This window comes from Drosophila nasuta, chromosome 2L (assembly GCF_023558535.2).
Source record: "Drosophila nasuta strain 15112-1781.00 chromosome 2L, ASM2355853v1, whole genome shotgun sequence".
NCBI classification, from domain to species: Eukaryota; Metazoa; Arthropoda; class Insecta; order Diptera; family Drosophilidae; genus Drosophila; species Drosophila nasuta.
This window is the reverse complement of record NC_083455.1, coordinates 9,368,207-9,381,426: the sequence shown is the minus strand read 5'-3', so window position 1 is coordinate 9,381,426 and position 13,220 is coordinate 9,368,207. Positions and strand designations below refer to the sequence as shown.

General features: G+C 37.5%; 3 protein-coding genes across 3 annotated transcripts; all 3 read left to right on the top strand.

The window, feature by feature from the left end:
* The first annotated feature begins 3,185 nt into the window (after positions 1–3,185).
* Positions 3,186–3,892, top strand: LOC132796635 (uncharacterized). Its single transcript, XM_060807882.1, has one exon. The coding sequence runs from the start codon at positions 3,201–3,203 to the stop codon at positions 3,783–3,785; it is 585 nt and encodes a 194-aa protein (XP_060663865.1). The 5' UTR covers positions 3,186–3,200; the 3' UTR covers positions 3,786–3,892.
* Positions 3,893–7,673: 3,781 nt separating this feature from the next.
* On the top strand, positions 7,674–8,082 carry LOC132798657 (ionotropic receptor 40a-like). The gene has a single exon (XM_060810597.1). The coding sequence runs from the start codon at positions 7,802–7,804 to the stop codon at positions 8,054–8,056; it is 255 nt and encodes an 84-aa protein (XP_060666580.1). The 5' UTR covers positions 7,674–7,801; the 3' UTR covers positions 8,057–8,082.
* Positions 8,083–10,206: 2,124 nt separating this feature from the next.
* Positions 10,207–12,079, top strand: LOC132798656 (ionotropic receptor 40a-like). Its single transcript, XM_060810596.1, has 3 exons — positions 10,207–10,806; positions 11,442–11,695; positions 11,759–12,079. The coding sequence occupies exons 1-3, from the start codon at positions 10,469–10,471 to the stop codon at positions 11,923–11,925; spliced, it is 759 nt and encodes a 252-aa protein (XP_060666579.1). The 5' UTR covers positions 10,207–10,468; the 3' UTR covers positions 11,926–12,079.
* Positions 12,080–13,220: the final 1,141 nt, after the last annotated feature.

Here is a 13,220-nt window from a genome sequence, read left to right as displayed (position 1 = left end):
CTAATGTTGCAAAAAAAAGATACTTAAAATTTGCTACATCAAAACATAAATTAAATGCAATAAAAACTGAAATATTTCCATTAAAAAAATAAATCGCTGCATTAAATAGTCGATTGTTTTATTTTTCAGAATGCAATTTCTTAATGCATCAATTATATATAAATGTTTACATAATTGAGTCAAATATGGGAATTTCAGCTTTTCAGTTTATCACTTCTTCATCTCTTCTTTGGGGCGAATTAGCATCTTAACTTCTTTAAGTAAAACGTACTCATTGCTCCACCAATGTAGATATGGTGCATTTAAATAACTAAGAAACAACAAAAATCTATAATTATGTGTATTCCTTCGAAAATACAAATTTGCAATATTTACAAAAGAGAACAATAATTGTACCACCAGCCACTTTCATACAAGTCTGCGCAATTCGCCTCATCTTCTTCGTCGTTGTCGTTATCGAATGTTGTGAATTTCATGTTTTCATAGTCTCTCATGGCATCCTCACTAATAGTTCCATTGAATTTACCCAAACTCAGTGTATATCCATTATCTTCATTAGATATTTTGAAGTCGTCATAGCGAGCGTTGTAAGTTCTTCCATCCTCATTGACCAAATGTATGTAAAGTTCGAAACGCTGCAAGCTCGTGATACGATGTACTTTCTCTAAACCAAGAAAGAAATCACTTTCAAAAGAACCGAAACCTTTGCGATACGTTGCCCAATCCCTAGTGAAATTCTCATTTCCCCCAACTCGTTGTTGTATTACAATCCATCCAGGTCCAGCTAACTGACTATCGCACAAAACATTGAATAAACCTATGCCAGAGACATTGAGTTGATTAACTCCTGAATCATCTCCGAAAGGGATGCATGATATGGGATTAAATTTATCAAGTTCAGATTGACTTAGCTTAGTTTCAGTTTCTGTTAATTTCAATTGAAACTTTTTCTGTTCTTCTCTATTGTTCTCTGATGTCCTATTTAATTTGTTGACTTCTGAGCGACTTAACTGAATATTATTTTCATGATTTATTAATATTGATTTACTCTTCTCTAATTCCAACTCAAGTGTTTTCTGATGTTCTGTGTTATTTTTAATAATCTCACTAAATCTCTTTATATTTTCATCTTTTTCAATTAATCTAGAATTAAGAGATTTAAATTGAACTTGACAATTTTCTAAGTTGGTGAATTTATCTGTTAGTTGTTCTTTTAATTTAAGAATCATATTTTGTTGTGAATTAATTTCAGATTCAGATTTATCAACCTTATTTTGACACAATTGCAAATCGTTTTCCCCCTTTGATTACTTTGTTTTTATACTCATTTAATAGATCTGCCTCTTTCATGAATGTTTCATGAATTCTTACAATTTCATGATATTTTTCCATAAGATCAGAATTTAATTCACTTATCTGCTTTTCCTTAGTTTCACTTTGTTCTAACTTATTTCCGAGCTGTCTAATAATATCGAGCAACGGTTTCACAGTTTTTTTGGTCTGATTCATACGTCTGATAGGAAGAAAACGTATACACTTTAATCACTCTTTATTCTTTTTAGTATTATGTCTTTGATCTCACTTCATCTCCAGTTGTTGTAGCCACCAATAATATTTGAAGGACCATCAGTAACAAAACTCCGTTAAATTTTATTCTGCCCATTTTAAATTTTTCGACTGCCCGCAAACAAAATGAATTTGGAACTAAATATTTCGTTAAAGTCATTGAATGTCAGAAGCTGATGTGGATTCCGCGCAATAGATCTGAGCGAGAGAGGTCAAGAAATGATAACCTAGAGTTTCGGCCTAAATTCTCTTTCGGCAGAAGACATTTCAATGTCGGATGATTGTCTGTAATTTTTTCTGTTCTGTTTGTCCAAGGAGCCTCTCAATTTCTTTCAGTCGCGTGTTGACATTAGGGTCAATCTCCGAAATACTCAAAATTATGCTCGAATACTTTCAAACCGACGATGGGACTGAGTTTTTATTAATATATTCTTGATCAGCATCAACAGCCGAGACGATCTTGCCATGTCCGTCTGTCTGTCTATCCGTATGAAACACTGGATCTCAGAGACTAAAAGTTTTTTTCAACTTTTGCCACGCCCACTTCCACTCCCGCAAATCAATAAAATCGAATAACAAGCGTAATTTTAAAGCTACGAATTTTGGTGTAAACGATAATAACAATAGTAGTTATGATTCCTGAAAATTTGTCTGCGATCAGATGAAAATTGTGGAAGTTATTAAAGAAATGCTTTTGTATGAGTAAAAACGCCTACTTACTAGGGGTCTTAGTTGCTTTGGCTGGCAATCTGGTATATTGTGCCGTCTATGGTATATTTTGAATATGGCACTGTATGGATATATTAAATATTTGGCATGTTTTTAGTATTTTTGTAGCATTTTCGGTATATTTTGAAAAAAAATATCGCAATATTTTGCTTTTATTCAAAATGAGTAGCGGGTATCACACAGTCGAGCACACTCGACTGTAACTTTCTTACTTGTTAAAATAGATCACGACTGTTACTTAAGATTTCTTCGCTTTGATAATTACGCTGACTGTAATCTAAAAGATTTTAAATATTTGTTCAATAAATATCAACTAACAAGCAAGTTCAATCTAAGTATCTGGAAAACGAAGTTAAAACATTAAAAATATTGCAGTTTACTTCCAAAGCTTGTGAACCTCAGTGAAATTGTTCATTGGCTATAACAACAAAATATTTCTACTACTTCAATAAATATATATATTTTTTTTAACTTAATTTTTAAGTTGGCATGTCAACATCTTATAAAATTCAGCCACAACTTTTACAAGTTATAAACGTGTTTTCCCTTCTGTCTATTGAAAATACCTACATCTATAAATAATTTAGGTTAAGGGTAGCCATAATTTGTTTAGCTATTTTTTTTTAAGTTCAGAATTCGTACAACATAAGTACATACCTAAACAACATAATTCTGTTACGCAACTATAAATTTAAAATATTGTTTACTAGTGACACTTGAGCTATTGGAATATACGTACATAAAAAGTTAAACTTTGGCGCCACATGCGGGCCTTGAGCCTTTAAAATGCAATTACTGGGTTGCAACATAACTTGGGTCTTATCAGCGAACTTTAAACGCTTTATAAACGAGTTGATGCCCAGAGCCTGTCATCAGTCCAAGCTGCAAAATAGAAGTCAGAAGTCATGTCAGCACTAAGCCAAGCACTGAAGCTATCGCTGTTGTTGCTGCTGATGCAGTGCATCCTAAGCGAGTCCGTGTTGGAACAGTCCAAGCAACCGCTGGAAAAACTGAACGATATTGTGACGAAGAGAATCCACAGCACTCTGAAGGAGCATCAGGATTCGCCAACGAAATCCCAAGATGAGGAATTCCAGAGACAATTTCAACGCTTATCGTTGGCTGCTGCTCTGCCCCTTGATAAGCTGGACGAGAAGATCAGGGCATATCATGCCTACCGGAACTACGGTGAGAAGAAGCAGAGTAATTCGAATGCCGATCAGTCTCTTATCCGCCAAGCGAATGAATCGGAAAACTACACTGCCTTCGAGAAGCGTGTGATCAGTCTGCTCGAGAAACTGGGAGTCTACGACAGATACACTGAGCGTGTCTTTCGGGCTATTTTCAGTGATGACAAGCTACTCAAGGCATTGAAGAAGAGGCTCGATGAACTCGACAAGGATAAGGACGACTCCAATAAGAACAAGAATAAGAATAAGGATAAGGACTTTGACTGTTGTCTGTGGGATTTCATTCATAGCTTGTTTTAATATGTTTTTCATTCGATTTTTTTTACTTTCATAATATACTTTTATATTGTAATACTTTTTATAAATAAACATGCATATAGCTGTTGCAATAGCAATTTATTGTGGATCTATTGTTAGGAACGTAAATTTTGCAAAAAAGATAAATTCTCAGTTCTTCTTCTGGTTTTTTGTGTAATCAATTTTTCACAATATTTTTCTTGAAGAACATTAAAGGTAATCCCATCTGAAGAAATACTTTCGATATCTTTAGCTACGATACATAAGTATATCTAAATTCACTTTCAATATTAATTCCTACGACTTTAGCATACTCTTCTACTGATTTAGTTTAGCTATTTATTTCTCAGTGCATAAGAAAAACATCTTCCTTGACTTTCCACTTTTCTTTCCTTGAACTTTTCGGAATTTGAAAATGTTTTTCATCTAGCCGGTGCATGCTAACGGTTGATAGCTTGATCTGTTGACTTTAAGCCACGATTGGAGTGTTGGTCAAGTCAAGCAATACGAAGTCAGAAAGTCAGAGAGTCTTTTGGCCGCAGTTAGTAATTTACATGCAAGAGCTCTGGCAATTGACAGCTCGTTATGGTGATGAGAGGGCGGCTCACGAGTCTCTGGCGCAAAAAAAACAAATAAAGTGCATTTAAAGCTGCCCCTGCCAAACCCCCCTTGTTAACCGCTTCCCCCTCTCTCGATGCTCGACAGCCTTCAACTGCCATGTGAGACGCAACTGCAAGTTCAGCTCCAAGTTGCAGCGATGCAACGATCCACTTAGGCTGTCGGCTCCATCTGGCAGCGGCATCGGCTTCGACGTCGACGTCGACATCAGGTTCGATCGAAGGGCCAGTCCATCGGAGTCCACATTGAGCCGGGCCACATTTCACTATCGTGCGCGTTGAAACAAAAAGTGTTGGCGTGCTGCCTGCTGCATCCTGACCACAACACAGACCACAATACAGACCCCAGCCCCAGCTTTAGCCACAGAGTCTCAGTCAGAGTAAGACTTGCAGTCAGAGTCAGCAACTGAGACTGAGAGCAGATGCAATCGCCAGACAGTTGCCCACTCAGCATGGATGTTGCACCTCTACTTGTTATTGTTGTTGTTGTTGTTGCTGCTGCTGTTGCTGTTGTCGTTTATCAGACAATGTCGCGTTTGCAGACAGTTTGAAGTTTAACAAGTTGTCGAACGCAGAACGCGGGGTTTATTTGCTTTGCTCCTTTTTTTGTTTCAGTTAGCCGGCTTTATAAATAGCCACAACTCGGATCTCTATAATACTCGCACTTATGTTTATCCCCCTTTCCACTCTCCCTCCATCCCTCTCTCTTGACTCGGTCTATGCGTTGATCAAAGGTCAGACAAAGTTTTCAGTTTCCGTTTCAGCCGCCTCGCGTTGCTCTACTAGGTTTTGGCATTGCTCTGCGCCCAAGGCATTAATCACAAACAACAGTGGTGAGAAAAATGGACAGACGGATCGACGGACCGAAAAGATACATACAGTTTTCATTTGTGTATACATATGGCAATTATAGACGCTCTCATATCATAATCGGGTCATCGTTTTGTTGATTTTCTCTCTTTCGCTTCTTAATACCGTGTCGAGCTGTGCTGTAAAGGTAAAGGCAGCGCCAGCTTATCGCCCAAATTGGCATCGCACACCAATTTGGTCAAACAAAACGGCCAAATGAGACTTTCGTTGGCTCAGACAGCAACATTTGTTTATTCAAACTTATGAAACAATTTCTAGTAATGTGACACAGGCAATTGGAACTATTTGGCAGCTGGACCCAAGAAACTATGCAACTTTCAGATACTCTGGAATAGTTTTTGTAAACTTCTATAGACTGTTTTCGTAATATTTCAAGCCTGCGAACGATAGATGGCGCTAGTAATGCATATCAAATTTGTGTTCGATGCTTCATCACTTTACTGTTCTTAAGAAAGGTTTTAAAAATAATCAAAATAAGTACTATACTATATACAGAAGATTTTAACAAATTAACATTTTCTAAAATTCGATTCTTACAGAAATAATTTAATGATTTATTTGAATTGAATCTTTATGTTTTCTTGCACACAGTTCAAAAACATAAGTTACATATTTTTATTAATTAAATGCAAAAAAATATATAACCATTGTCTTTTTGAGCTAGCTTTTTTCACTTTTATCTATTAAAACGTTTAAAATAAGAACATTTTAGAGGAATATCAAAATATATTTGAGAAACTACAATAACCATGCGAAAGTCTTCTTTATAAATACCTAAATTTGTATTCATTTTAAAGAAGACTTCCCAAAACATTTTAGCCGATCCGAAAAGCTCTTTATTTTTTCTGTATATAAACATATTTCAATAATATGCTGAAATTATATATAGGGTATAAATATCTATATAATTATGCAAGTTCGATGCTGTCGCGTCCTTAATTCGTATTAGAATCAGAATCAGGCAGCAGCAGCCCACAGACTTGTTAAGTATCCATCCACATTTGTAATCTCGACGGCTGTTGCTGCTGTTGAGGTTGTTGTTGCTGGGGCGCTACGATTGCGATAAATCATTGACTGGCGCAGCAAAGTAGAGCGTTGACATGTGAGTCGAAAGAGAGTTGCGAGGGGCAGCAACCAACAACAACAACAGCAGCATCAGAAGTTGTGGCAGTGGCAACAGCGAGGCTGAAAGAAGAAAAGAAAAATGCGCACAACACGGAATTAATGTCAACAGCATTAGAAGATTGACGACAACAACAAAATGCCAGCCAAAGCGCAGATCGAGACATCCATCGATAGATGTCCACAAAGAAAGAAAGAAAGAGAGAGAGAGAAAGAGAGGAGGCTGGCTGGCTGATTGGAGGGAAAGCGAAAACGGCAATGACAAACTTCTGACAATTAAAAAATAAATACCAATACGAGTACAACAACAACAGTTACAACAACAACCGACTGCAGCTGCGACGAATTGAGGGCTGAGGTCCGAAAATCGATATACGATAATCGACAGTTGAAGCTCGTAGCTCGTAACTCGTAACTCATAGCAATGAGCTTTCATTCAGCTGTCTGTCCGCTGTGGCTGTCTAAGCTGTCCGCTATGAAATTGACAGTTGATATTTCAGCGCTGATGCAATAATTGCGCATCAAAAGTTGCCATCATAATGTGGCCTATAAAAGGACTTGGGCCAGGACGAGTTGCATACTCAAAATGCGGCTACAACGTTGTATTGTTCTACTTCTCGGCTGGCTCTGTCCATTGGCCTGGTCAAAACTCAGCTTCGTGCCGTGCAACGAGTCCGAAGTGGCTACAGGTAAATAAGCTGTGATAACTTTTAAAAATAAATTTAAATTTAAAATAAAAAGTAACTCAACTGAAAATATAAAAGAGATAGACAATTTCTATTATTTTCATATGAACAACTTTTCTTCACATGTAAAGTAACGCGAAATCTTTAACACTTAATCCATAATTTATGTGTGAAAAAAATCAAACACTAAATGTTTCAAGTTTAAAATAAAGGAAATAAATTCAAATTAAATAGACAATAGAGGATAAGAATGATAATATAATAATAAACTTCGATATATTTGTCGAGGTAAAATATTCCTTAAAAAAAAATTCATTTTTGTGAAGTTTCCAAATGTATGTTTCCATCATTCATTCATGTTCGATCTCTACTGATATTGAAATTGTAATTGAAATGTGTGAATGCAGCTCTCTCGCAAATCATCAATGGACTGAAGCCTCGCCAGCTGGCCATCTTAGCGCTGCCCAGTTCGCGACACGATGACAGCATTCAGGTGGAGGAGTTTCTGCAGCGTCTGCATCGACTCTACTACAAGTCGGTTATATTTTACGATCTCGAGCTGTTCTTCGCCTACATCGAGGCGAATCTGCTGGGCGCCATCGAGTGCGTCAACTTGATTTTCCACCAGCCGGACGAGCTGTCCACACTCATCCAGGAACGTCGCCTAGCCCATCGGCTCAGTCTTTTCATCTTCTACTGGGGCGCCAAGCAGCCGCCCTCTGGGATGCGTGTTCGCTTCGAGGAGCCAATGCGTGCGGTGGTCATCACACGACCCCGGCCCAAGGCATTTCGCATCTACTACAACCAGGCAGCACCAACCGGGACGAGTCAGCTGCGTCTGGTCAACTGGTACGATAGCGACAACCTGGGATTGCAGCGAACTCCTCTTCTGCCCAGCGCCGCCTCGGTTTATTCCAATTTCGAGGGGCGCGTCTTTCGAGTACCCGTTTTTCATGTGAGTAAACGAATGAGTAGTTGAGGTTCTAAGAAATTGAAAGAAATATGTGGAAGAATCAGAGAGTTAAATTCGACAACATAAAGTAAAATCTTATTACTTATTAGTACTTTAATATATTTTAAATCAGAAATACAAAAATAAATCAATTCTTAAAAGTGCTTTTCATTTTTATGATAAACTAGGAGACAGAATACAATTTTACTTTTATTTCTTAAATATAATTTAAAGCAAGTAAGATAGCTACAGTCGAGTATGCTCGACTGTGAGATACAAGCTACCCATTTTGAGTAAATGCAAAAGCAGTGCGGTATTATTCTTATATTATACCAAATTAATATAGCGAAATAATACTAAAGTATTCTGAAAGCTCTGTTTGGTATATGGATATAGTACCACATTAAAAATATACTATATATTACAAAATATACAAAATTTAAGGCGTTTTTTACTTACACACGTATTTTTTAAAATAACTTATATCATATAATGCTTAACTGATCTCAACCAAATTTCCAGGAATCATAAATGCTATAGTTTTTATTGTATGTAGCTTCAAAATGTCGCTTGTTACTCGACATTTTTGTTTTAAATTGCTTATTAAAATTAAAAGAACTTAAATTTTTAAGAAATTTTAGTTAGCTATGTTCATGTTTCTACGCCAAAATGCAAAGTTTAGCTATAAAAAATATGAAATTAAATTTTATCATAGATATACCGGCCTATACATATTATATTCTTATTACCTTTTGGTTAATATAAAATACGATTGTTAAATATTAGTTTTAATATTACACTTTAGAAATTCTTCATTTTATTTCCAATAAATTAAGTAATTATAAAATTTTAATTTAAAAATATGCTGTGTAGTAAAATCATATGAAATTGTAGTATCTTAAGTTGTTTACCATTTGAATACTAAAAAATATTCCTCAGTCTCCGCCCTGGTTCTGGGTGAGCTACAGCAACGAGAGCAGCGCCGTGTCACAACCGACCAGCGATGAGTCTGCGGAGGAGTTCGAGCACATGGAGTACAATGAGGTGAATGTGACTGGCGGACGGGATCGTCGACTGCTGCTGCTCTTGGCGCAGCACATGAACTTTCAATTTGTCTACATCGAGGCACCTGGCAGGACTCAAGGATCGCTGCGCGCTCCAGCTGAGAATGGCGAGACAAACGATAGCTTCACTGGCGGCATCGGAATGCTTCAAAGTGGCGTAAGTTTTCCTCAGATTTCATTTTTTTGGACCTCATCTCTACTCTGTTTGCAGCTGGCGGACTTTTTCCTAGGCGACGTCGGCTTAAGTTGGGAGCGTCGCAAAGCAATTGAATTCTCGTTCTTCACGCTCGCGGACTCGGGCGCCTTTGCCACACATGCTCCGAGACGCTTAAACGAAGCTTTGGCCATTATGCGTCCCTTCAAGCTGGACATCTGGCCATATCTAATACTGACTATTGTGTTCTCTGGTCCCATCTTCTACGGCATCATTGCGCTGCCTCACAAGTGGCGGCGTCGTCAGGTGGCTTTGGATGTGGAGCAGCTGGGAGAGCTCTGCATTTACATGGCCTACATCAAGGAGATTACGCCCTGTGTGCTGCTCATGAGATCGAGACGTCCAAGACGCACTCCACCTCAATCTGAGATGCCGCCGCAGCTCTTCGAGCGTTGCATCTGGTTCACGCTGCGTCTGTTTCTCAAGCAATGTAAGTGAAACTGTTCTTAGAAATACCTATAAAAAGAAATAAGTCTAAACAACCATGAAGAGGTGTTAATATCATTATAATCCCGAATTTAATTAATACAAGTTGTCAATATGCTTCAGTTTGGGATTAAAATGAAGTACCATATAGTACTTTTTAAAAAATGGCTTAGAAGAATTATTTTTTTTTATTTTACTGAATGCATATTATGTAATTTTATTACTGCTATTTAATAATAATTTAAATATTTACTATATTCAGTTGTTCCTTTGCACTACTTTCGAATCAGATCACATATAGAAATATTAGCGACAGTTCTGCTAACTGAGCTATGAGTGAAGATCATGATTATAAAGGAAGACTCGATTGATTTGAGTATTTTGTTGACCCAATTTAGTATTTTGGGTATATTTTGTCATCCCCAATTAGAATTAATTTAACAATTTCTTACCGAATGCATATTTCATAGTTAGGTCTAAAATTCATCCGAAAATATTTGATTTCTCGAAGTACTTTTTTTACTCCATATAAACATCAATTCTTATTGTTTCTTCTCTTCTCTCGTAGCTTGCCACGAGCTGTACCACGATTATCGGGCCAAGTTCCTGACCATCGTCTACTGGATTGCCGCCACCTATGTGCTGGCCGATGTCTACTCTGCGCAGCTGACTTCGCAGTTTGCTCGCCCCGCTCATGAGGCGCCCATCAACACGTTGCAACGTTTGCAGTTCGTGATGCAACAGGATGGCTATCGCTTGTATGTGGAGAAGGAGAGCAGTTCCTTGGAGATGCTCGAGAATGGCACCGAACTCTTTCGCCAGCTATACGCTTTGATGCGGCAACAGCAGCCCGACGATCATCGGGCATTCCTCATTGACTCGGTGGAGGCGGGCATTAAGCTCATAGCGGATGGCAGGGAGAACAAAGCTGTTTTGGGGGGACGTGAGACGCTCTACTTTAACATACAACAATACGGAGCAAAGAACTTTCAGTTGAGTCAGAAACTCTACACTCGATACTCGGCGGTGGCGGTGCAGATCGGTTGTCCCTTCCTCGACAGTCTCAATGATGTGTAGGTTGAGTATTTATACCTGCTACCCATAGGGTAGAAGGAAATTGATGTAAGAGGTAGAAAGAGGCATCTCTGACCCTATAAAGTATATATGTATATTCTTGATTAGCGTCAACAGCCAAGACGATCTAGACATGTCCGTCTGTCTGTCCGTATGAACACCTAGATCTCAGAGACTATAAGAGATAGAGCTATAATTTATTGTTAGCACTTGTTATGTTTGCACGCAGATCAAGTTTGATTCAAATTTTTGCCACGCTAGAGCCTCGATTTTTGTTACATACGTACATATAACATGTTTTATAGTATTTAAGATTCCTGAGAATTTGAATGCGATGTATAAGTTTTTTCAGTTATTTATTTAGTTGCTGTGGCTGACAATCTGGTGTGTTTGGCACTCTATGGTATATTTTGAATATAGTGCTATATAAATATACATAATATGTGCTTTGGTATATTTTTAGTATTTTTGTGGTATTTTGGTAATTCGGTATATTTAAGAATAATATCGTATTGTCTTACTTTTATTCAAATGAGTACTGGGTATCCCACAGTCGCTACACACTCGACTGAAACTTTCTTAATTATTTTATTCTAAGTTAAATTTTAACTGACAAATTGTTCTCCACTCTTAGTCTAATGCACTTGTTTGAGGGTGGAATTCTGGACAAGATGACCACAGCGGAGTACGAGGCACAAGCACGCATGATGACCAAGGATCAGGCCCAACAATCGAAGGAACTGGCTGCCGCTGAAAATGCGAATACCAAGAGCAACGAGGCCAAGGCACAGCCTCAACACGCGCAGGACAACGAGATGATTAGCGCCTTAAATCTGCGGATGCTGCAAGGCGCCTTCATCGCCCTCGCCGTTGGCTCCCTCACAGCAGGTGCAGTTCACCCAAATATCAAAAGTGTTTTTTGTCATGTTAACCCAATTTGTTTTCATCTAGCTCTAATGTTGCTGCTGGAACTCTGCTATCGCCGCTTGAATCTAGCGCAGTCGCTGCGTCGTCGACGTCTGCGTTGGCTGCGACGCTGGCGACGCCTTCAGTTGCTTCAGTTGTTTCAAATGCTGCGTCAGTTGAGCGTGCGAATCTTTGCACAGAATTTGGGTTGATTACTTTATCGCCTCTCTGCGTTATTTTTATGCAAATCATTAGTAATGAGATTTAGACTTGACTTGGCGCTAGCTTATTTGATCACCATACGCACAGTGACAACAAAGCAACAAGAATGCTTTGTTAAAATACAGAAATTAATGATAATACATATGTGAATTAAATTATTTAACTGCTTAAAGTAGAATTTTCATTTAAAAAATCATTATTTCCAAAAATTTCAATGTACTAGTAAATTTCCTATGCGACTCAGATGAACTATTTTATTTAATAGGGACAAATTAGCTAAGTATGTTCAAATGTTAACAAATAATTGCTTTATTGGATAATCTGAAATTTATGGATGCAAAATTACGTATTCAATTTGTGAACAATTCTTTTAAGTAAATTGACAAAGTGTACAATTAACAAATAACGCTAAATTAAATATAATTTGTATCCGATTTGAAAATATATTAACACAAATTTGTCATTTACAAAAATTAGTATGGAATTTAGCAAAATCAAGTTAATTAAATTTAGAACTCTTGCTACCCGATATTTTTGTGATTAACACTTTAAGTAAATGAACAAAAATTTGAAAGACAATTTTTGTTCCATAAGTTAAATTTTATGCTTGAAACTTTTCATTAGAACAAAAGTAAAATGCTTATTAATAACTTGCAACTAATATTTAAATGCACTTATTGGTGGGAAAATGCTTACAAAATTAGTCTAGAACCCATTGAATTAGTATCATTGTTTAATTAGCAGTTGTATTATTTAAATGTAATTGTAACACATTTCTTTATATGCGCATAAATTGTATTTAACTGAAGTTTATTTTCGAAACGCGTTGTGCAAAAGTTTTTGCTTTATTTGATTGTAGCATATAACCGATATATACTGTAATTAGAATAATCAGAGAGAAATTATGCATGCAAGTGCACAAGTGGCATTCATTGGCAGCTTTTGCTTTCCCAGTTCATTGATCGACCTTACAGTGGAGTGGAATTGTTTGTTCCGCTTCCATGTGAACTAGTTCCACTGTGCCACCGTCCACGAGTCCACGACAGACTCCCGCGATGTCTGCTGTTGTTTTGTTGGCTTGTCGTTGGCATAATGAATGCGCCTGGCCAGAAGACAGAAGAAGACGACGAAGATGATGGGGCTGCATGTTGTAATTAATTTGCGCTCGCATTGGATGCGGGCAAGTTTGTGTCTTAAGTCTTTTGTTTTGGTTTCGTTTTTTCATTTTTTCATATCGTTGTTGTTCCGTTTTTCTTTTGCGCATCGCGTGGCCCAATTTCCCAGC

Coding starts and splice junctions, on each gene's coding strand:
- LOC132796635 (XM_060807882.1), top strand. CDS start 3,201: ATGTCAGCACTAAGCCAAGCACTGAAGCTATCGCTGTTGTTGCTGCTG.
- LOC132798657 (XM_060810597.1), top strand. CDS start 7,802: ATGCGTGTTCGCTTCGAGGAGCCAATGCGTGCGGTGGTCATCACACGA.
- LOC132798656 (XM_060810596.1), top strand. CDS start 10,469: ATGCAACAGGATGGCTATCGCTTGTATGTGGAGAAGGAGAGCAGTTCC. Junction 10,807..11,441: donor CTCGACAGTCTCAATGATGT/GTAGGTTGAGTA, acceptor CTCCACTCTTAG/TCTAATGCACTTGTTTGAGG. Junction 11,696..11,758: donor CGTTGGCTCCCTCACAGCAG/GTGCAGTTCACC, acceptor GTTTTCATCTAG/CTCTAATGTTGCTGCTGGAA.